The sequence below is a fragment of the Accipiter gentilis genome, chromosome 1 (genome assembly GCF_929443795.1).
Source record: "Accipiter gentilis chromosome 1, bAccGen1.1, whole genome shotgun sequence".
Taxonomy (NCBI): Eukaryota; Metazoa; Chordata; class Aves; order Accipitriformes; family Accipitridae; genus Astur; species Astur gentilis.
Window position 1 is genome coordinate 45,939,874 of NC_064880.1, and position 24,267 is coordinate 45,964,140.

The 24,267-nt window shown below is 36.8% G+C and overlaps 1 protein-coding gene across 3 annotated transcripts in view; it reads right to left on the reverse strand.

The window, feature by feature from the left end:
- Nucleotides 1-24,267, reverse strand: part of DPP10 (dipeptidyl peptidase like 10) — an 882,866-nt gene that overhangs the window by 386,729 nt on the left and 471,870 nt on the right. For all 3 annotated transcript variants that reach the window (XM_049813528.1, XM_049813537.1, XM_049813518.1), the window contains exons 6-7: nucleotides 13,259-13,311; nucleotides 13,078-13,159 (exon numbers count right to left, since the gene is read on the reverse strand). In XM_049813528.1, the coding sequence (XP_049669485.1) occupies nucleotides 13,078-13,159; nucleotides 13,259-13,311 (135 nt within the window). The remainder of the gene's footprint in view (nucleotides 1-13,077; nucleotides 13,160-13,258; nucleotides 13,312-24,267) is intronic.

Below are 24,267 nucleotides of genomic sequence, written 5' to 3' on the forward strand. Positions count from 1 at the left end.
GTTTTTCAACACTTGCTGTCAACATAACAAGTCTGGTTTTCATTTAAGTACTTCACATATTTGTTACCACTTTCTGGTTCACAGATCTGAAAAATTATACAAATAGCTCCACTTCAGAAACTTACAATTAGTTTTCACCAATTTAAAAAATATTGCAAATCAGCCACAATATTTGTCAATGCATTACCATTACAAATAAATACCTGGCTTGGCATCTTCTCTACCACTGTTCAGCACCCTCCAAAGCTCTGACACATTTTTTTTCTAATAGAGCCACTGATTACATTATTCATAGTCACAGCATAATGTCTGTTCTCTTCTTCAAGTCCTAACTGAACAAACATTTTCTTGTCATCTATGATTTCACTTACTATATCCCTGGGACTTTCAGGCTTAAATTGAGATCACCAGACCATTATTATACCCACTGCTACAGAAGAGGAGTACCCCCTTCTGCCCTTTTCCCTTGCCAAATCTGATTTACTTGAAGCAGCTTTCCACTGAAGAACAAGGTGTACTTAAGATTATGTGGTTTGTGTATCAATGCAACGACAGTACAACTGCTGTTTTCATTTTCCCTCTCACGGGAAAAAAAAAAAAAAAAAAAAAGCTCATTTTGGGAAGAAAATGCTTTCTCTCATCATCCAGAAGAAGGAGGTGGCTGTGTTCTGTGATGAACTGGCATTGTAATGCCATTTGGCCTGTTTCTACCTACAGCTTGAGACTCAACACCCATCTTCAACATAACTCTACTGAATAAAGTGCTGGCACAGGGGTCACTCAAACTGCTCATGGGCTGCATGCATGTTAATGATGATGGGTACACCACCAATCTTCCTGTGACAATGCTCTACACATTGGTGTTTCCAAGTTAGGTGTCGATATATTGTTCCATGCATGTGAAACTGAGATCCACTGTATACAAAAACACATAGACAAAACAAATTTCTAGGGGGTACTTTGCACATGTTAGAAAAGTAGCAAGACAAAGGGTCAGAATCTGCCATTCTTGCCCATGGTAATAAGCTGTGGAAGAAGCTCCATGGTAATGAACTGGGACACTCACACATTGAGAGGCAAGTAAAATGCAAGGTGGCAAACTATTACCCAAAACAGTTATAAAGCATTTCACTGGTGCAACTGATTATTCTGCTGATGTCTTTCTTACAGGTCCTGCAGCGATCTCCAGAACCAAAGAGAATTACTATATTTTGGGTAATATAAAATACAGGAAAGTGGCTTATAAAACTTTTATAAGTGTGAATTTTGGATGGTTAGAGTATTCATTAGTGACTTTGTCAGTTACAATTACACAGACTTTTTCCAAAATGCTTTTTTTTGTTCACATCTTACAGATTTTCTATCCAGATCACGTACCTTACAGGATGACAATTTCAAGGAAAGTTTTAAGGAATTGTATTGCAAAGCATCTTTATGTTATATCCATTTCCTCTACATTATATCTGTGCTCTGTTTAGATTGTGAGCTCCCACGGACAGGGATTGCAGGATAAGATGTCTCATACAGTTTGCAATACACTTGCTTTCCAAGTCTCCAGTAGTGCAGAATGGCTCTGATCTCCTCTCTGCAGACTTTTTTTCTTTTGCAGGTCAATCTATACTGGCATAAAATTTTTAGAGCTGTTCAGCTCTGTCTTGCTCCAGCTCTTACCCCGTAGTTCCATGTGCACCACAGACCACTAAATTATGCAGATACTGGGCACAGGAGGTACTACCAGCAAAGCATAGCAGTAGACAAAAATCTACCCTTATATGATCTATGTTTCATCAGACACATTGCTAATGAGGCACAAAACAAATAATACATAGTAACAAAATTATTATAATTGTAAGTAATAATAAATATATTCACTCTTAAAGGTCCAATTTTCTAAAGGATGTGATTGACCTAGACAGGAATTTTCTCAGAGGAAGCTTTCAAACCTTTTGATTATGTTGTAATTAAGGCAGAGAGGAAGTAGCTGTTGATTAGTCTGAAACACAGAGACCTCAAAGCACATACATCCCAATGTCATATGCCACCATTTTTTTTTTGTCAGTTACAATATGTTAATTTTATTTTTGCAGTCATCAAGCTGCCAGACATAGCATGAACAACAGAACACTGAAGCACCACTTTTCTGCTGTCTAGATTAATGCCACTGCATCACATTAATGTGTTAGCACAATCGTTTCTGAACAACTGCAAACAATCTACAAGGCTATTATATTTAATTGCTATTTAGATAGTTTATAAATCTACTGTAAACAATAGCGAGGATGCACTCATAATGCAGCTATAAGTTACTAATGCCATGAAATAAACCAGGCCATGAACTCACAGAGTATCAGAAAATGCATGATGTTTATGTCCTTGATTTCCAATAAAAGTGAGGAAGCATTGCCCTCTTTTGTTTAAACACACACTAATTACGTTTCCTTTCCAATGATGTTGGATCATGATGTTCACTAAATTCACACCCTGCCTCATCCCATGATAACCTACTCACGAGTGCAAACATTGTGCTGTATATGACATAAACAAAATCACATATAATATCTGAACTATGACCTACGCAACAAGCTACTTATAAATCTTTGTGATTGCACAGAAGATCACAGTACGCCTGCCTTGCCCCAAGCTCATCGTCTGGATCTACTGCTTCCTCCCCGTGGAGCTGCCTGAAGAACTACGCTGGCTGCAGCACTGTGCAAAATGTCTTTGAGGGATTGGACTGCTCAGCCCTTTGATCTTCATCTGTGTAAGCGATGTGTATAACAGACTTATCTATAAACAGTGTATGCTCAGGAACTCACACTCCTTGTTCCTTGCATTTACTGATAGCTTCTGACTAATGAACCAGCATGGAAGAGCGTGGACAGAAATGTCACTCTTACATGCCTGGGTTACTCCTACAGACTTATAATACAGTCATAATCTGCCCTTACCATAAAATCTTTTAAAATGATCTCTGGTATTTCGAAGGCTCATCTCACACTGATATCAAGCATTCAATTACGCCCAGACTGATCAACCTGTAACAGAAACTAAAATGAAAAATCTTCAACCTAGTTACTCCAGAATAAAAAAGGCAATGTTGGGAGACAGGAAAATATCTAAGATAACTGTCTGGACTGGTTGCCAGAGGAGGAATTTTCTCTGTTTTGACAAAATTTAAGAAAGTAGCATTCTAACAGCAAGCGCCAAAGTCAAAAAAGACAAAATTGAAAATGCTGCGCTGTAAAGTCGTACTTGCATTTTCTACTATTCTTACAGTGGTAGACAATCCTTGAGAACTTTGTACATTATTCAAATGCTGAAGTAGAATGGGATGCCTCTGAGCATCTTCTACATAAGAAACCCAAGCAGGGTTTAACAAAAAGCTTTGTCCTTTCAGTTACTATTGCTGACCCAGCCTACCTTGTCGTATGATACGTGTGCCTTCGTCTCCCCACTGTGCACAGTGTTCAAGTTGCCAGTTATCTTTTAGCGGATGACATCTACCAGTACAGACTTCATGGCCATTTACTACTTCACACAGATCGGGCATTCAATGCAAGAAAGACCATTTGTCTTAAAATATCTCATTAGGAATGAGACAAATAGGAATGAGAAAATTCTGCCTAACTCTCATAACAGCATTTCTGTTTGAGACAGTTCAGAGTCTGTGAAGCAACACTTGAAAATAACTGTTTGCTTGCTTTCCACACAAAATTTCTCTCTCCTATTTCTGTAAATGCACTGGCACCTCCCATATAAGGTGATGTAAAAATGGGTAGTGTTGTGCAATACTATTTATATGACCAATACCTATTAGTCCCTACTGATCAAGCCCTGTTCATATATATATGACGTTTATATGAGCACATAAATACTATCAGTGTATTAGTTCTTCACCACACCCCAGCCCCCAACTAAAGTGATAAATACTTTGATCTGCACAAGTTTCTGTTTTCCTCATTAATGCTGCTTCCACCAGCTTAAAACAGACCTAATACCTTTTTGTCTCCACAAAATTGAGAGTTTTGAGCATTGGCTCATTGCTGGGTCCTTCAGCCTTCTTTCCTCCCTGCCAATCAATGCTACGTTTTGTCCTACAACTCAACAGTATACCGGACTTTTTAATACTTATTCTCCAGGGCTGTCCTGGCCTTGAAGCTGTCAGTGAATATACACTCACCACAGTTACACATCTGCAAGCAGTCCTCTGCATTTCACTGTCTGGGTCAGGCTGAGTCAACATGAAAGCCTAAGTCACTTTAACACAGTGCGGCAGGAGTTTAATCTGCTCTGATCCTTCAGCACAAACACGGTGGGGAAGTCATAACCCCACTGTAAGGAAAAAAAAATATGCAAGGACTTTTACGGGTTGGTGATGATGGAATTTAACGTTTCATTTTCAAGAAGAACTTGTCTAAGATAGAGAGAAAGAGCCTACAAGAGCATTGAACATGCCCAAAGCTGTGTGGTCATAATCTGTTTTTTTTTTTCTCGTCACCACAGCTGTCTTGCTGATAGAGATTCAACAGGGAGTCATGACATCATCATCCATGAAGCATATACAGCTTTTACTTTTTTTTTTTTTTTTTTTTAAATAACTAGGACCATGTACTCTATCCATATGCAATGGGTAAAATCCTGGTTGACTGATGTTAAGAGCCCATTCACCTAAACTGGGCCAGGATGTCCTATTTTGACCACTGGAACAACTGAACTAACTTTCAAGGACGCATATCATAAGGGAAAAGAAGGTTCAACCCTGCTGAAGAGGGGAGTCAGTGTCACTTCCACTGGCAGAAACCTGTCTATATCTTTGATGGACGCTATGTGCCAAATGAGAAAATAAATGTTAACATACAGCGAACAGAACCTATCAATAGAAGAACCAAAGGAACTTTGCCACACAGCAGGAGTCCAGGCGGGTTTGCTGCCAAGTTGTTCCTAGCTGAACTCTGTAGGCACTGGTACCATCGTATAGACTCAGAAGCCTTTTGCAAAAATTTTACAAAAGATAAATAAAATTTGTGTTTACCATTGGCTAAAACAACCTCTGTCTTAGAACCTGAACTACAAAGGCACCAGAAATGTCAGTTCTTCAGACTCTTCTGTTTTGACATTTTGGGGCCTTACCATAGCGAATTTTCCCCTTCCTCTTCCCTAGGTGGTAAGGAGGTAATAGAGGATAGAATATATCTGTTTTTCTTATCTCACAGATAGAACTGACATTTACATTACATTACTTTACCAAAAGATGAATACAGGCAAATTTTCCACCCCATCCTGTGGTATACCTTTTTTTTTTTTTTTTTTTTTTTTTTTAAATATCAAATATGAAGTGACTAAGCGATTATATGATCCATGGAAATAGCTAAACCTGCAATGTTTTTGGGCAGGATTTTGGAGTTATATGAAAATAGAGTCCATAATAAAACTCGCTACCTAACCTTTCCCAACTCTGATTTAGCAAAAGGTTCAATCAGACTTTGACCTCTCTTCTCATTGACTGTGTATTTAGTTTTTATGGGTGGCTATTTCTAAAGAATTTAGACTTCTGAAGTACAATTTTCTTGTTTCTGCATTACATAAAGCTATGCAATTTTCACACACAAAGCACAGCAGTCCTATTTTATGAGCCATTGGACTTGCAGTTAGTATTAGCTAACAGACGGAAGTGTGAATATTCAGATATGCTTTGTTACACATACACATGTTGAACAACATGATACTGTAGATGAAAGGCATGTATTGCTATTTTCACCGCTCCCTGCAGGCTGCTGCACAGAAAAGTCCTGATGATTGCTCCTATCAAACATGTGTGTCTATGCTTTTTTGCACATGTCTTTGTGGGACTGTGTGTAAATACATATATATACACACACACAAATTTCTATGTGAAAAAATAATTTGCTTTCTAGCACAATGATATGTCAAATTTCCAATATATTGTTTACAAAAGAGTTATTGATAAGAGACTGGATAGAAAAGTGCACTACCTGTGTGCACAGCTTACATACTGATTCAAATATTAGCTGCATGCTAGAGCAGTGGTAATAGAATGAAAATCATGATAATAGAATGAGGGGAAAGGAAACATCTTTTATCTCCCCTCTCAATTTATTCACTGTAAAGCTGCTGGGCCTTTTATTGTTCCACATGAAAAACAGTAGTGGAGGAATAATGTGTCTATAAAACATATAATTTTCTCATTATTTCTTCACATCTTTCAGATACAGCGAAGTAGCTAGTCTTACAAAGGGCTAGCAATATCTAATCCTTAATAGTTAATATTTTTAAGTTACCTTTGGTACCAGGACACATTCATTGCATTTCAGTAAGCAAAATGATGAAGCAACTTCTTCTATGCTCAACTTAGCCTTGCTTCCATTTATAAATGTTCCTGCTCTCTAGAGCTCACAAAACTTTTACTGAATATATCCAACCTTGATATGTAAAAATGTCTTTTTCCCTGTTTTCCAAAACTGCCTGTGTTTTCTGGCTGCATTCTCCATTCCCTTTCTCTGAGATGGATAAAACTGCTTTCATATTAAGTATCACTTTTGAAACCAGAGAACATGCATTTAAAGCTTATCTTCCCCTCCCAATTTAATCTATATTTAAGTGGAGGGGGCACCTAGAAATTAATAATTGAAAATGGAAATTAGTTCAGTAGAATACCTTCAGAGAAACTAATCATTCCCTTTTTTCTTTGAAGAAGAGTTTGAATTGAATTATTTAGATGGAGAGGCAAAAAACATTTACATTTCACAATGCTAGTTTGAGAAATCCAAGAGGAAATCCAACGTGAAGCAGCAGCTTAGGACAAATACAGCTTTATCTAAGACTTCTAGGTAACATTCTTACATGAAGAAAAATATTACATTGCCTGTGTTCACCATGACCGTGACAAAAAGCAGTTCTTGTATCAAAAATAAAGTAGCAGAAAGCTTTGGCAAGTACGCTAGTAAGTCTTGCAAAATAATATACAATCTAACTTTAGCTGCTGGTCAAAAGTTGCTATTTAACCAGTCTTTTTGTGTGCCTTTTTTCTATAAATATTTTCACTTTTTGGTCGAAATCTTCAGCCTCTGACACAGTAAGTTTCCCAGCTGGAATCTAGAAATGTAATAAAAAATTTGGAACAGAAAACAAAAAAGCTTTAGTAGCCTCTTTAATTTCTCCCTGCCTTTAGAAAGACATGACTTTAGCATTAGAATTATGGTCAAATCCCTTAAAGACTCAACTAGGTGGGCAGTGCTCAACCATACACGTTCCCTTGCCTTATAGAAACATCCTCAGCAAGACAAAGGATCTCCAAATATTCTTGAAGTACAGAAGTTCTGGAAGGAATCCCTCATAGATTTTAAAAAAGAAATCATACCTGATGTTAATGTCACATTAAAATGTTCTTGTTTATTTCTGGTTTTCAGAATAAATTCAAGCAGACATTTTCCTCACTTTTACTGCCATTTGCCTCATTAGCATCGTGATTAAAAGGAAAGATGAAATAAAGCCTTGACATTTCCATATGTGATTTTAAGTTACTCATATAAAAATACAGCAAGTCAAAAGAGCAAAAGACTTTGAAAATAAAAACAGCAGATTAAACATATTTATTTAGGACTTACTTCATTAGCATTAATTAAGCTTCTACTTGGCTCATGAACACTGAGAGGTCTTTTCTTCTTAATTTGCAAATGGAAGTGTTTTTGTCAGGAGGGGGTGCCAAGTACCCACAGCATTAATTACGCAAAAAGAAAACACACGGCAAGTATTTTACAGAAAGATAAGTTACCAATTTTTATAATTGTTGTACTTTGAACCTTGATAGAGCAAATAGTAAATGAAGCTTTCAGTAACTACTGGCTGTTAAAGCACCTGTTGAGCAAGGTATGTGTCTAGCATAGTCCTGCTAATTTCTCATTTACTAAAATTAGTCTAGTGCTTATCTGGGTACTCGACAAATAATATAACATCAAAGAACTTTTCTGCTGCGGTATTTCCATTTTCTAAGACAGTCTTTGAAAGCCATAGGAAAAAGCTAAAATTTTGAAGAGAAGGCAACTGCAAGGAAATGTCATGTTAATACAGCAATTCAACAGTCTGACAGATACTTGCATTTTTGTGGGGCAACAGGTGTTGATGGGGGGGAAGGTAAAATGAACCTCCAAGCAAGACAATCGGGATAAAGACGACTGATCACAAAGCAGAGGGGTAGAGAGGTCTTGGAAGTGGTACATTCATTAATAAAAATCGAAGAAGGTTTTGTTCTGTTTTGTTTCTGGGTTTCTGTTTGTATGCTTGTTTTGAGGTACTTTTTCACTGGATTTTTTTTTTTTAATTATTCTTTTTGTAAAGGATTTATTATTGTAAAGGATTTGTAAAGCCCTATTATCTATGAGTACCCTGTTCTATTTTTTGGAACAAGAGGGCAATTTCTTGTTTCCTAATATTTCAAATATTTTCTAAAAATTGATGAGAGCGTCCTGAATCCACAATTCAGCTACAGTCAACAAATTGTTCTTTGTGTATACAGGATAATAGGTAATTCTACACAATGATGACCTAAATTACATTAAAGTGTAGTTAAAGCTCATCTTCAGTTCTACCATTTGATAATGCTATGTTTTGTTGATGGCATCAAACTTTGACAGAGAAAGCCATCATGCTTCTAGAAAATGATCTGTTTAGTATTCTGGATAGCTTTACTATTTTCTTGATTTCTGCTTTGTTAATATATGCATTTACTTATGCATAGACATTCATACATAAGTCAATCAATCATAACTTATGCTGATCCATCCAAATATATAACCCAAGCTCCCTTCAAAAACACTTAATACATCAAAAGAAAAATGAGCTCAATGCAATAAATAACACAAAATACCTATTATAAATACAAATACAAAGTGACTTGCATGGATATATGTTCACAGAATAAAGTGAAAATAAAGTATTTCATGCAAAATAAACGACACGTGACCACCCAGGCAGAAGAAACTTCATGTAAAACTTTTAAGAAAAAGCTATGTCAAACTGAACAACTCCTAACCACACTTCATTTCACACCACTACTTGAAGTCATCCATCTGATAACTAATCAGAAGAATTATCCATAATGCAAGAACCACTGTAGAGAAACGCTACATCTTTAATAGAAAACTCTGCATACACTGGAGCCCAGAGGTCAGTTTTGATATTCAGGCTTCCACTGCACTACATCTCCGTAGACAGATCCAGACAGAAAGGGCTGTCTCCCCTGTGTCAGATACAAGCCAGGTCCAGCACAGAAACATGAAAACTTTTGCTGCAAACTATTGGAGAAGACAAGACCAAAGAAGAGAGAACAGTGGATAAAACCCCAGATATTTCAACCCCAGAGGCCCTTTAGAACTCCCCAAAGCATTCTCCTCCTCAGTAAAGCCTTCCTACCGGGTACGGGATATCTCTTTCTCAGACACATGCAATGAAGTCTGTAATCAAGTAAACTGGAGGCAGAAAAGTGTTGATGAAACCAATTAGGTATCTTGTTGTGCTAGTTTTTTCTCCCTGGAAAAACTTAATGCTGCTGTGGTGAGGTCAAGAGATGATCAACTGATTTCTTTCAAAATTTTAATCAAACATGAGCAAATATGAGAAATACATAGCAAATAAGTAAACAGCTCCCTAACATGCTAAGACACACAAAAATGGTATTTTAGATCTGGCACAGTTCTAACACAGTTAAAAGATAGCAATTTAAAGAGAGTGACCTTGAAAGCAGTTCTCAAAAATAACAGCTATGTGACCTTAAAATACATTAATTCATTAGATAAAAGTTTCTTCTCCCCAACGGCAAACATTTTCAACTTCACCACCAAAATGTCATGACTGAAACAGCAGATGTTTCTCTGAGCTTTTCTCTTAATCTTTACAAAATCCTCTACTCTAGGTAAATAGCAAGAAACTGAAATAACTTGCAACCACCATGGTAATTTGGAAACAATGGTATTAGGGCCCAGTCATCTGGTATCTCATATAAAACTGTTGTTCTTCACTAGCCACACGTGGCCTGCTGTCCCATTAGACAGCCCTAGAAATTATTCGTAACTGTAGACAACTTAGACTGATGCATGATTTTCACAAGGATGTAAAGTATTACTGTATACTTGATTTCACTGCAGTCACATTCCCTCCTACGTGCAATAAGCAGTTCCTGGCTTCATACAAATTTTCCTGCTCAAATATTTCGATTTTTTTTCTCTTCATCTTCTTACATTATCTTTTTGAAACGCTTGACAATTCTCCCTCATTTGAAGAACTCAGATTAAGATTCCTGTGCAGGCTATGTTGTTACGTAGGTCTTCTGCAGAACTAAGGATTGGAAACATCTTATTTTACTCTGTAGCCTATTTATTGAAAATTGTTGATCCAAGTCTATGTGTTATCCCCCATCATTTGGATTTAATCCAGGACCTTCCAAGTAGTTACAGCATAAAGTTAGGATCTTTGGCTTGGTCAGACATACCTGTGCCTTGTGCTTCACATCTTGTGTTCATTTTGCTGACGAGTCCTGGCTATAGTATTGCTATTCTCTTCTGCACTGCACCTGAAAGGGTGCAATTCCTCTTCATTTTAGAGATTCACATATACTTTGTTTATGTGATGGCCACAGGGTATGTGGGCATGGGTCTTTCTAGATGAAATTTTTATCTGTAAGGTTAATTTGGTCTCCGCTTGTTCTTCAGTTGTAATGAATGGCTCTTGAGGTTACTCGGGTTAATACACTATGATTATTTTGTCAGCGTGTGTATTCCACTGCTTGTTTTACTTATTATGAATTATTACTATTTCTTTTTTATACGGAAAAGACACATAAGCATTGTTTAAGGGACTTTGGTAAACCAATCATGTGTTTGGCAACATGGAACCATGAGACTGCATCTTTCTTTGAACCCAGATACATGCTATTGATAGCTACTGCTGACGGATTACTATGCTATAGATCTCTCCCTTTACGAATTCCTCTTTACCCAGTCTCACTGCAGATTGCTTCCTGTACTATCTTTATTCAAAACTCACTGATAAAGCGTTTGTTCTATAGACAAATTTTGTAACTGAGAACCATTATGGCCATGTGTCCTCAGTCACACATCTTTTCTCTGCCTAACCTCTTCTGCTGGAATGATCTCTACTGTCCTGTTTCTGCTAGAGGCAGCTGTTCTTTTGGACAGTAGCAACAACCATTATTGACAACAGTCTTCACTCATTCATGCTCCTTCTACATTTTTGGCTTGCTGCTGAAGTGGGAGGGTAATGTAGCAAGGTGTTCTGTCACTTTAGAAGCCTCCTTTCACCACATGAACAGCTTCAAGAGGACATCCTTCTTATCAGCAATTCTTATGGAAGTGACCTTCAGTATCCTGTCATTGCAGGTGTACATCTATATGATGACACTTGGTATCATTCAGAGTGCACTGAAGATTTTGTGTTTTAATCAAAGTTGTTATTTCCTAATTCTGCAGACCATATGGCACCATAAAGCCCACAGTAGAGCAGATATTTTTAAAGCATGGCATTAAATTTACTAGGGACATTAACAAAGATGAGTAATGTCATCCTCACTGAAGTATGAATTATGCCAACGTTTTCAAATTTGGATGATTAAGGTTGTACCTAAAACGACCCCCTATTGTTTTGCAGTTCTGAGACTTAATGGGAGTCCACCTGTGCCCATATCTGAAAGTATTCATACCTATTTCCAGAATGACAATCTAGGCAACACTGATAGCATTATTCTGATTTATATATTATTTTTCTGAAGTTTATGATTGGTAAGTCTACTCCTGTTCTTAAGATACATCTCAGGAAAACAAAAAATTCATTTCTGAGTAATCACTGCATGTATTTTTAGTTGTACTTTAGATTACTAATCAGAGGTACAGCACAGACAAATCTCATGAACTGCAATTAATTTAAAATATTTTTTAATTCTCTTCAGTTTTGCAAATGCATCACCCTTCTGTTAGAACCTACATACGTTGCCATGTTCCATAATACTGCCTAGTAAATAACCTACATATTTGTTACCGTGAATCCTGTCACCATGCTCATCATTATTAATAAACTGATGTGGCTAATTATTAAAACATACCAACCATGTTCCAATTACTTTTTCCTTCCTGCCTCCACTTGATTAACGCAATACATTCTAACCAGATAATTTTTTTACATTCCCACCATCTTGATGAATGATATAAGCAATGGGGTATATTCTCCAGACATTCAACTTCCAGCCTCTCTGCATCAACAAGTCAGACATGCAAAGAGGCTTTGGGATCATGCCTGCAGGCATTCATGAGCTTATTAGAACACTGTAACAAGGATGATCTGAATTTCTTATTCAGAGTTGATGCTTTTTTAAGTCTCTTGCCTTCAACTACCAACACAGGTCAGTTTAAAATCACTGGGGTAAAACAAATTTTTTCTTCTCATATTGAGATTGGTCATGATGATCATGGATGATTTATGTTCATAAAAAATGGTAAAACTTTTGGCAGAAAACAATATATGAAACATAGCATTTCTGGTTTTATTATTATGAATTCGTAGCACAACTGACCTTGGCAGTAATTTTCATACTGTAATGAAAACACCACTTTTCATTGAATCCATCACATCCACTTTTGGATGTTAAGGTTTTGCTTTTGCCCACAGTTTTTGTTGATCTTGCACTTGAAAACTTCTCTTCACCTTCAACTTTCCTTCTCTCATAGTAGTAGCCATAAAGATGGTTATTCTGAAAATTACTTGAGTGCATATTTAGATGAAGATGTCATTCTTTCAATAACTGTACAATTAAGGATGTGATTCTTTCAACAATTGTACAATTTCCTTATTGGGAATAGACTGGAAAAAAATGTTCACATGTTTTTAATAAAAAATAAATAAATAGATCCCCTAAAAGCTGTAACAGGACCATGCTAGCATCATGCAGAAATATACAACAAAACTTACCTTAAAGCTCTTTTTTTTTTTTTTTTTTTTCTTTCTGGAGTAAATACGTTATTAAACCATAGCATTTTTAATGACGGTGCTTACCAGTTGCTGTCCTTGGACGCCCCAGGCTGCATACTGTAAAACTGAATCCTCTACTTCTGGAGGGTTTAACTCCCAAACTTCCCTTGAAAAAATGTAAATATTTTTACTTGAACACACTGGCATCACCTTACACATAGAACCACTGACAATGACATCATATTGAAAAAACAATGTGACCTACCTTGTGTGTATGTTATAAATCACATATGAAGCTGTATAAGAATAATGAAAAACCTGTGACAAAAAAAAGAAAGCATAAGAATTACAAAAACCAAATACTGGATTAAACACAGACTACCATTAGGATAGTCACAGTCTTTCAATCCCTGTAAACACCAATGTCTCTATTACTGAAAGAAAGAATTTATTGAATTAATTATAACCAATAGACTTGAACCAGAGATTGAATGCTGTATGAAGGACACACATACTCATCTCTTTATTTAACCAGACATTTAATCTGCACAACAACTGCACAGAAATGGTCCCAATCAGAAAAATCTATGTTCCTGTTTAACAAAAGGATTTTAAAAAACAAACCAAAACCAAACAAAAAAAGCAAAGAACATACATTAGGAAAATATATCACTTATTCCTGTGTTTCTTCATCAAAGCATAGTCAAAATGATTGTACAGGCATCACAGTTATTTTACTTGAAATGCCAACAGATACAGGTTCATATGATATTTTTCTGACTATCTGCTATGTACAGCCTGAGCGACCTTCTGGGCTATGGCTCACAGAACAGAAGAGAAAAACTGAGTGCTTGCCAGGACTTTGTTTGGTGTGGCTTTCCTTAAATGTGTTTTAGTCTCATTTTGACTGACTTTCTCTGAAATTCAGGGAAAGTTTGTTTTATCTGAGATTTTTCATATGAAGTATTTTGGGTAAAACAAAGGGCCATTTGTCATTAAATCTTCCTAATTCATCAGGAAGTTACCAGTGACTTCTGGTCTCAGAAACCGCAAGATGCTCTGGATGGGAGAGAAAAGCAAATCTAACGTAGAGTCTTATGCTGCTGTCTTTATTTGTTGAAAATTTTGTTGAAGTCGACTAGAATTGACAGAATTGTCATTTAAGTGCAAAGTATCAAGGCCTGATGTATGTGGACGCAGAAGATCCATGGTGGGCAACAGCATGGTGCAGTGTATAATGAGATGTACCACCACACCAAAGGGCTAAAATCCAAGCAAACTGTTACAGGTTTTCTCTAAAGTCAAACATTAGTCTGTAATACACACAGTGAATAACAGACATTTTGCTGTCTTCCAGGCTTGGGTGATTGGTTTTAACCTAGCTCACTTCTCTACCACTGTCTTACATTATGAAAATACAGTAATTCCATAGTATTAATGAGTTTTATTATGTATTGAAATTACTTCATGGTCTTGGAATATAAAATACATTTGTGACTAATTATTACTGTAGTAAGAGAAACTCTTCTTTTTAATGTAAACCACTGTCAGAAAGCAACATGACATCCCCTAGACTTACTGTAGCTTCATGTCTACAGAGTGACAGTATCTCTGCTTGGCACATGAAGGACTTATTCCTGGACAGTGTCACGCTCGTTCCAGTTAGATGGCAACAGATACAGCTGTCAAGCCGAAACCTTGATATAGATATATGTGTTGGGAACTCTTTAGTTTCTTCCTGCACCAAGAATCTTTCAGTACCTCCTCCAAAGAGAAGAGACAAAGGAGGACCACAAAAGAACAGAGCCATTGGAATTTGCCGCTACCGCCCATGAGAGGGGTTTCAGAGGTTGTTATTTTGTCTGGAGGTCATTCAGTAACAGAACCATCTGAAACATCCTTCCACTGACTCTGTTTCCATTATTAGCTCTCTGGCAACTCACCCCAAGAATTTAGCATGTCCTAAATCCTTGCTGGCTGATGCAGCAAAAAGCCACAAAGGTCTGTAAGATTAGTAACTGTACTTTATGCAAGTTGAATTTCCCTTCCATAAAATTTCCCTTTTAGACAAGAATCACTTCAGTTTTCCAAGTCTATGATCATTAACCTCAAAAGTGTTGCTTCAATGAAAAGAATCACACATATATTAATAAATATGCCCCAATCTGTTAGGTTTTTTTTATATTACAGCTTATGAAAAAGTGTTTGGTCATGCAAGGTACCAGCCTCTTCCCAGAAGTGCCAAGTGTGACAGAAATAGAGACAAATTATAATAATATTATGATTGCTGTAGGACGTACAAAGACACCAAGAAGAATATTCTAAGTAATTGGATTGATTTTCTCTAAATAGCTATCATAACCATATCTACTACCATGTCTCTATACTATATATACGTATATATCTAATTATACACATAGTAGAAGGAGACTACTTGCTTACATACCGTAATGTTTAAAGTTCAGTGGGGTTTCTGGGAAAAATTAACTTGGTAATAAAATGATTGAGGGCCTATCAAGATAGTTATTCAAGTACTGCTGGCAAGAGAATGAGACAAACCATTGGCTTCAAAGCTCCTGCTTTCTTTTCTAAATCTTATATTGCTAGAGGTAAGAGACAGCAGATCAAAGGGACATAAATGGTTAAATCATGGTGGTTTCTGCGTAGGGCGTACATTGCCAGAGGTTACCCAGAGGGGCACTTGCCGGCAGCTGTTAAAGTGGACAGTCTCATACAGCCAGTTACAGCGAAGAAGAATGTGTCTCACCCTTCCAGGAAAGGGGAGAAGTATATCACACATAATGTGTGGAGGGCTGGTAAGTATTTAGAATAGAAATATTTAAAAAGTAAATTATTAGACAGAATATATTTCAACAAGAAATGCTAAACTAATAAGTCATTTTGACAGCTTTAACAGAATATATGTTATAACAACCAGAACACTTCATATTTCATGTGGAAACTCTCCTCTTGCCTTGTGGTAAAACTTCTATCTAAAAGTTTACATAGAAATATAAATGTCTTTCTGTTAAAAGTATTAAGACCTTTGAAAGAGCTCCACAACCAGAGGAGACCTACATTACAATGAAGTCACTTTCAGACAGGATGCCAACACTTTTGTCAAATTAGTCACGTTAGTTTCATTTCTTAATAGGAAAGTCATGTATAAATTACAAATAGGAAGTGTCCTAATTCATCCTTCTTGCAATAGCCACATACTGAAACACAATCATTATCGAAATTAAACAAAAAAAAAAAGAGGATGTAGAAAATCTTTCTGTTCCAAATCTGGTTTATACAGTAAGTGTCTAGGAAGTTCTCATCTAAAAGGAAGCTTTTGTATAAAAGCTTACCTGTCTGGCTTCCTTTGCATAGAGCAGATGTCAGTGGCTGGGACCACACATCTCTTGGTCCCTGACGTACCATGTCTGGCATCACACAAGAGGAGCCCAGCTGAAGGTACCAAGCCTGAGGCTAACCATAGCCAACCCTCAAAATACCGAGATCAAACCTTCCGCACAGCCACCAGCTGCATTCCCCTTAGAAGAGGCCTTGGGGATTCTACCCTGCAACTCTTCTTTTGTGGGATGTTCGCTAATCAGAAAAAAATCTGGTAATTTATGATGGAGTTTGCAAATAAAAGACTGAGAGCTCACACAGGTAAAGCTTGGGCTGCACTGATCCCTCTCATGGTGTATTTACAGTGAAGGCTGGTCACTGTCTTCACCATTTAAATCCAAAGTGCTATCATTCCTATTGTGAAATGTATTCAAACATTTCTTTTACTCCATGCCTTCTAACTGGGGTGGTATCGAAAGACTGAACTAAGGCTAATATTTAAACATGGACAGTAAATTACTCCAGCTGGCAAAAAAAAAAGAAATTACATATTTAAGTAGTGTGAAACTGAGGAAAAGAGAGAAAGATTGTATCGAAAAAAGACTCATCTTCCAGGTACAAAGAGGACAATCAATTAATGAATACAGACACGGGGACCGTCTCTAAGAAGTGAAGCAATGTAGGAGAGCAAAGCCTTTTAAATTATTAAATGCAGTACAGTAATTTCTGCACTGTCGTATCAGTGGAGGAAAATGAAGAGAGGAAAAAACCTGGCAGAATTTATTAATATAGCTATACATGTTAAGGTGGGACACTGTGAGGAGCCTTACCTCCACAAGTGGCATGTATGCTTGCTAGGGTTCAGGCCTTTCTGACAATTAAGTAACTTGCCCGTTTCTATTATGATAAGCTGGAAAATGTTCCCCACAATGTTAAGAACCGTGAAAATTGCTTTTTTAGATCAGACAGACAGCATACCTTCCCCTCAGTATAATTTATTTAATTTTTCTTTTCCCACAGAATGCAGTAGGTAACAACTGTTGCATATCATATACTTCTTCTGAATTCAGTCTTTCATCAATTCATAAACTGAAGACAGGCTTTCATGTGATGCTGCTTCACATTGAAAAAGTTAGCTGCATTTGTATATGGGAAAAAAATAAAATTACAGAACTATATTTCAAAGGACCTAAAAGCAAAAGGTGAAAAAAGTATTTCAAGACAAATTGCTCCAGTCAAAACTTACTGAAATAACTATCTATTATTCAGCTAACAACCAACAATAAAAAAACCACTTATCAATCACTATCTGAACTTTTAGATGACGTATTGTTTGGGGCTTTACATGTCCTTTATTTTCTACCTTTCAAGGAATGTCTGTCTTTCTAAGGTTTCTAAAAATGAAATACTGTCATGGAACTCAATGCACAGCAAGATGCAGGAAAACAATGTGCCCTATACACTTAGCCAAATACATTCCACTAATTCTGTAATATACACCAGAAAATACTCAGTTCGCTGTCCTTGGGTAATTTGGAAAACATCCCTCAGCAGAACAGTGTTTGTGCTAAAAAGCTGCCAAGAAAACCTCACCAGCAGTATTTCTACTGGATGATGAGGACCCTCAGCTCCAGGGAAACGGAGGAGAGCTGATGACATTAGAACCTCGCAGCACTATAATCACAAAATGCTCGGGCATGCCAAACACCTTGACACATCCTTTATCCATTTCCTATATTATAAACAACATTCTTTCACATGCTAGTTATTTAGAGCAATAATGATGCCTCCTTGCTAGCACGGCTTTTTGCAAGGTAGTGAACCGACTGCCTGTATTTTAATTTTTACCCATGCAGTCACCCATACTCTGAACTCATCTCTGTGGTTCTCAGTGCTGCTAGACTCTGTAGATTCTCCTTTCAGGTTCAAATAAGACATCTCACAGGGCATAACAGCACTCAGTCTGAGCAAGAATGATAAAGACTGACATATATGTTAAGCAGCCAAATGAGGTATATCTTTCACACACAATATTCCTACAGTAGGTATCTATGTATTTGTATTGTACCTAACAAACAACAAAGCGACTATTTAAAAGCCATGCCCTTCCCATTAATTAAAAAAAATGCAGCAGAGTATCACTAAGTAACTGAAGTTGCAGAATGTGCCATCATGCCCATCCCACTTATCTCAAAACACATACATTGACTTGGAAAGAGAGGCAGTTTCTCAGATAAGGTTCAAAACCATACAGATCTTTATGATTCATCAGTGAGGTATCAGATCTTTTATAGGTTAATTTACACTTCCGATCATGAGACTACTAGTCTGAATGAAAAATTATTATACTGTAATTCTATGAATTAATTTAATCAGAATTAAAAACAGAATGAGCAACCTTAGCTGTGGAAAGTTTTAACTGCTGCAATATATGTATGCCTCCCAAATAGTATTATTCATAAAAAGGGAAAGATCAAGAAGCTGCTTTTGTTGCTTCAGAGGCACAAGTCAGTTATTAGGCAGTTCAAAGCTAAGACAACCCGACCTGGAAAAGGTGTTGTGTGCCTGCAAGCTCTTCTATTTTTTCCAGCTACATCGGGGGTCTAATAAAAGATATTGCTTCTTTCCACAAATCCTGTCTTATTTATCTCTTCAGGCCCTCACATCTGTAACGACAATTTTACTGAGAAACAAACAGTCTTGAGCCCAGCTGAAAAAAAGGACTACATAAAACTAAAGATGATCCTTTCTAATTAATAACCGGTGTTATAGCATATATCACCAAACGCACCTGAACTGAGAAATCAAGGAAAAGGACACGCTGAAGCAGAGAAATAAACAGGAATACATCTTGCCAAGGACACTCACTTCTTCATTCATCCTGGCCCTTCTCACTTTTTAAAATCTTTCATAATACATTAGTGAAATGGTTCGCCATGTTTTCAAACTGCCTCGGTGGGTGCCAGACACAGTCTGAAGAACAGCAACATGAGTAGGATTTTGCCTTCATCCTCTTTTCTACAATTGAATTAAGCATTTGAAGAATTACTGAAAAACCTACTTATGCTCAAAACCCAACCAAAGACTTTGCCATGGTAAAGCGATTACAGGGCCAAGATAAAAGGTAACCAATCATTCATCCATCATTCATGCAAGGAAGTACTCCCACACAATGACACATGGAATCTCATTCACAGCTCCAGGATCAAACCTTCAATAAACCTTCACTAAAGACTCAAAAATTCAATTTCGAAAAAGAAATGCAAACATATATGCTTCCTTTTTTGCCTTTGGGATAAAAGTGTTGTAGAAGAAAAATGGAACCTGCAGAACTTGCTATGAACTACAAATAATAAGGAAGTACCAGACACAGAGGGGAGAGAATATGAGGGGAACATAATGAAATACAGACACACAGGATGGTTACCGAGACCTTTTGAAGGGATTACTGAAATTAATGCACAATGCTCATGACACCGTCACATCAAAAGCATGTGACATAGCAGACAATATGAGACTGTGTTGATGACTTTGGGTAAGTCTATCCCACAGATGCACACAACCCATCTAATTCCAGATGATTTAACCCCAGTTAACTGGGAGTGCAACAAAGTGCAATGCTGAGGAGTTGTGCACGAGCTCGTGATAGAGGACTTTGGCACGGCTTCTCAAGCATGATACTGCACTGATCCAGCCACAGCATTTTCAGACCGCAATTAGTATCTACACACAGTGCGACAACATACAAATTAAGACTAAAAGGAGGTTGGATGCCTCTATAACATTCCGTTGTATGGTAGAGATCCGACTTCCGTTACTTAATTTTCAGCTAGCATGAAATGAGCCAGCCAAAACAAATAATAACAGTAAGCCAAGTTACTATATATTCAAATTCACTCTCTATACAAAATCACAGCCTATACAAATTATACGAAATTATACAAAGTCTATGTATTTTAGCTATATAAATTATGCAAATTGTATCTAAGCTATTTCTCCTTTAGCCAGTGACATTTTACTCAGTTTTGTTCAGTGTACACTGGTGTAATTCAGATTTCCAGCAATGAAAATGAGAGAAGACTTTGAGCAGGTCATTAATGTCATATACAAACTCTTTATTCTGCTACACATTTGGAGAACATCAAATTATTTGTGACCAGATTTCATCCTTTGTGGTAGTCTGCTGAAAGCAAATGAGTTACAGTGGGAGGGTGTTAATCTGCTTTATGCCATCAGGATTCCAAGCAGCAACTTCTTGCTCTCCAAAAAAATGGATCAACATTCACATAACAAACTTCTGTTCTTCATTTCCTTTTTTATGAGCTTTAAGACATGTGACTTTGCTAGTACTGCAGTGCAAAGTGAATGGAATCAGTATCTAATGTGCTGAGCCAGAACTTTCACAAAACAATAAAAATGATATATTCTTTTCTTCCCTTTGTATTATGAGACGTGTGACACCCCTGTTAGTAAAACCTGTGATGGAGTTAGTAAGATGAAATTAGTAGCAGCATGACTACTGCCAAAGGCAAGGTACAGCTGCTGGATCATCCATCCATTTTGCAATTTATGTGCTAAATAAATTAATAATGTTAATGCTATCAATAACATTATTAGGTGAAATCCACCTTTCTTTAAAACTTCATTATCATTCACTTCAAATGTTTCCCATTTGCCTGTCGAGTCTGACTCCATGTGTTCTCCAGCATAGGAACTGCTTCTAAAGGGGATTAATCAACTAAATATGGCATGGTCATGTTTGGTTTTCATGTAACTGGCTGCTTGAGAGTGTAAAAAGTGAAGAGAGATGTCTGCAGCACTAAATACCAAGCCGCAGACACATGAAAACACTATGTAACACTTATACTACAAATGAAGAGTTTGAATAAAATACACACTATATCAATAAGGGACTGACTCTGTGTGTTTATGAAAATAATATCGGTTAAAGTTTAGAATTCTGTTGATTTCATGCCATGGCAACAAATATAGTGAAACCTCAGACTGTGTATTTATACCAAAGCTCAACTCACTTAAGGGTAGAGGCCAAAAACGAAGTACAGTGTGTGCTTCAGTACCTTTTGTTCTTGGGAGGTGTAGTGTTTGGCTGTCATTTTCCTGGTCCTAGATTCAGCAAGAATTTAATCACGTGAGTTAATGACTCATTTCACATGGATTATATCTGGGATAGAGAGGGGCATGGAATTTAACTCCTTCATGAATTGTGGATTTGTACCACAATCCAGTAAATCTTTTCAGCTTACCTTAATTTTAAACTGCAGTTAATGATACATTAATTCATAGTTCATACAGCTAGAAAGGACTGCTATGATCATCGTGCCTGACCATCTACATCTGAAACAAAGTTTATGGGACTTCTCATTTTAAATAGTATGATACACAGATTCCCAATGTGTTCTTCAACGGGTTTCAGAGTAAACCCTGAGAAACAACCAACCAAAGAGTCTAAAATAATGAGATAATGAATTTCGATGCATCTTTGAATCCTATTGTTTCTACCCGATTCTGGAAGCAAAAAACTAAAGGTAAATTTTGCCAATGTGGATGTTTAAATCTCTATATAGTTTTGCATAATTTTTGGCCTTTATAGGTGGAATAACTTGTTTCTGAAAGCTCTGTATCTAATTACAAAGACTTAACCTAAAATAGCTTGATGCATTTGAGCACTGAAGTTAAATGACAAGGTTATAACTTTGCAAAGCATCATATTTATTTGTTTCAATCAACATCAATTACTCGTCATGATTGATAAGAACCACTGCATATCATTGGTAATAATTTATGGTTAGCATTAATACTTTAGGGTATGAAATATTGCCAGCCATAACAACTATATGCTGCCAAACCAAAATAAATATAAAGGCAAGACATTTCTAGACACGTAATTTATCTGTAAGAAAAAAGGCTGTCAAGGAAGCCTAAACAAAAAAGCGCCTCTAGAAAATCTGCTAAAGCTTCAACTGTTCCACATATAATTTTTCAATAAGATTAATTATCTCAAGAAAAAGACATCCACTGCAGAATGTTAATTAATTCACAATCAATTAAACTCAGTTCATCTAACCAACAGTAATGTAATACAAACCACAGTTCAGAATAACTGCAGAAACTTCTTTTTCTTCTCCTACATGAAGAGCTGAGATAGACCACCCTATATTTGGATATGCAACTCCATCATTCTTGAATATATAATAACTTCAGATGAGTGAATTATTCAAAAAAGAATGTTCTGCATTGCTACTTCTGAAAGCCTCATATATCACTGTCACTTGAAATTCTATTAGTTACACTATCACGTAAGATATGTTTCTTGAGTCTTGTATGAGATGACTTACGACAAAAATTTATATGAATTTTTTCTGGCTTATTCACCTTCAGCATTAAAAACCAGGTATGACTTCACTGAAATCATTGTTACATGACAGCGAAGCTGGTAAGTCTCAAGCCTCAAGCATAATGTGTGCATTTTTTACATTGATACACATGTATATGCACATCATTCTCAAGTTTACGCTCACACTTGTATTCAGTATGATTAAAATTTTGACTTTACAAATATTTCAGGATTTATAGAAACCTATCTTTTCCTGAAATGATTTGCGGGCAGCTTCATAATGTGCATGCATATTTTGATCTGGACTAGCGCAAGGAGAAACGGAAGATAACAATTCTGACAACACAACCAGAACTTTAGCTGCTAAGAAATATAAGGCTGGTGAGGGTGCTTGCTTCTGGTCACTGCAGCTGAGGATACTAGATTTGTCTTAGAAAAATGTGTACTTAAGTGCTTTCATACTGCCTGATACTTTAAACAGCCTGATCTCTTTACAGGGTCCTTCCAGTATAACTTGAATCCCATACGAGAGGCATCCTTTATGGGGAAACTTGGACTGAGTATCTCCACGCATATTGAAAACTGTTAATTGAAAACCAAATATGTTTTAAATCACTAATTCTTGAAGGCAGAGCTACATCAAGTCTCCTTAGAGTGTTTTGTGATGGTTTAATTCAGTTTGCTCTTTGGGTTACTGTGGAAGAAAGAAACGAGCCAAGACTTGGTTTTCTTCTCAGTTTTTCCAAGGTAATATGTTTCTCACATATTGTATTTATTCAAACAGATTGCTAAAGAGAAAATTGGCAAATGCAGAAAAAATACCACCTTGTTTTGAAGAGACACACTTCTACATGTGGTGATACTTACAAAAATGCACATAAGCTGATTCAAGTCAAACATTATGTGCAAAGAAATGGGTAAAAAAAGTTGTTGAGAAACTATTTTCTAAAATCACACTCCATATAAAATGAAATGTTCAGGTTCAGAGCACAAAACTGAACTCAAGATGCCCTGAAATTATGAGGATGCAAAAGAAAATCAAGGCATACAATGGGACAATTTTGAAGCTAAGACCACAGTCTCAATATCTCTTTTTCTTCTCTAGACAATCTGGCTCACTCAGGCAGCAGTACGAAAGCAGATACGAGATGCTTCTCTGCTGTTTGCTCACAAGCGACATGAGGAGATGAAAAGACCCTGTGGAGCTGGAGAAAGGACAAGCAATGAGATAAGTGGCCTGTGGGTGTGAAGAAATGCAAAGGGAAAGTGGAAAAGAAAACTGGGCTGGGGGAAGCAGATGGGTAAACCAGCAAGAATGCAAGATGGAAGAAAGAAGACAAAAAGATAGGGCTAAAAATATCAGAATAGGAAAAAGGAGATCTAATAAAAAGACAGGATAAATTCAGAACAAAAGAGAACTCAGTCCTTTAAAGGGCTGAAAATGAAAGGAATCACATCAAAAGAGAACAGGCAGCAAGGAGGGAAAGCAGTAAGCAGATCTGCAGTGTGTGGGCATGGTGGCTGGAAAACACAGGCTCTTGGGGCTGATGAAGGAGATTTATGCAGAGCAGACTGGCATT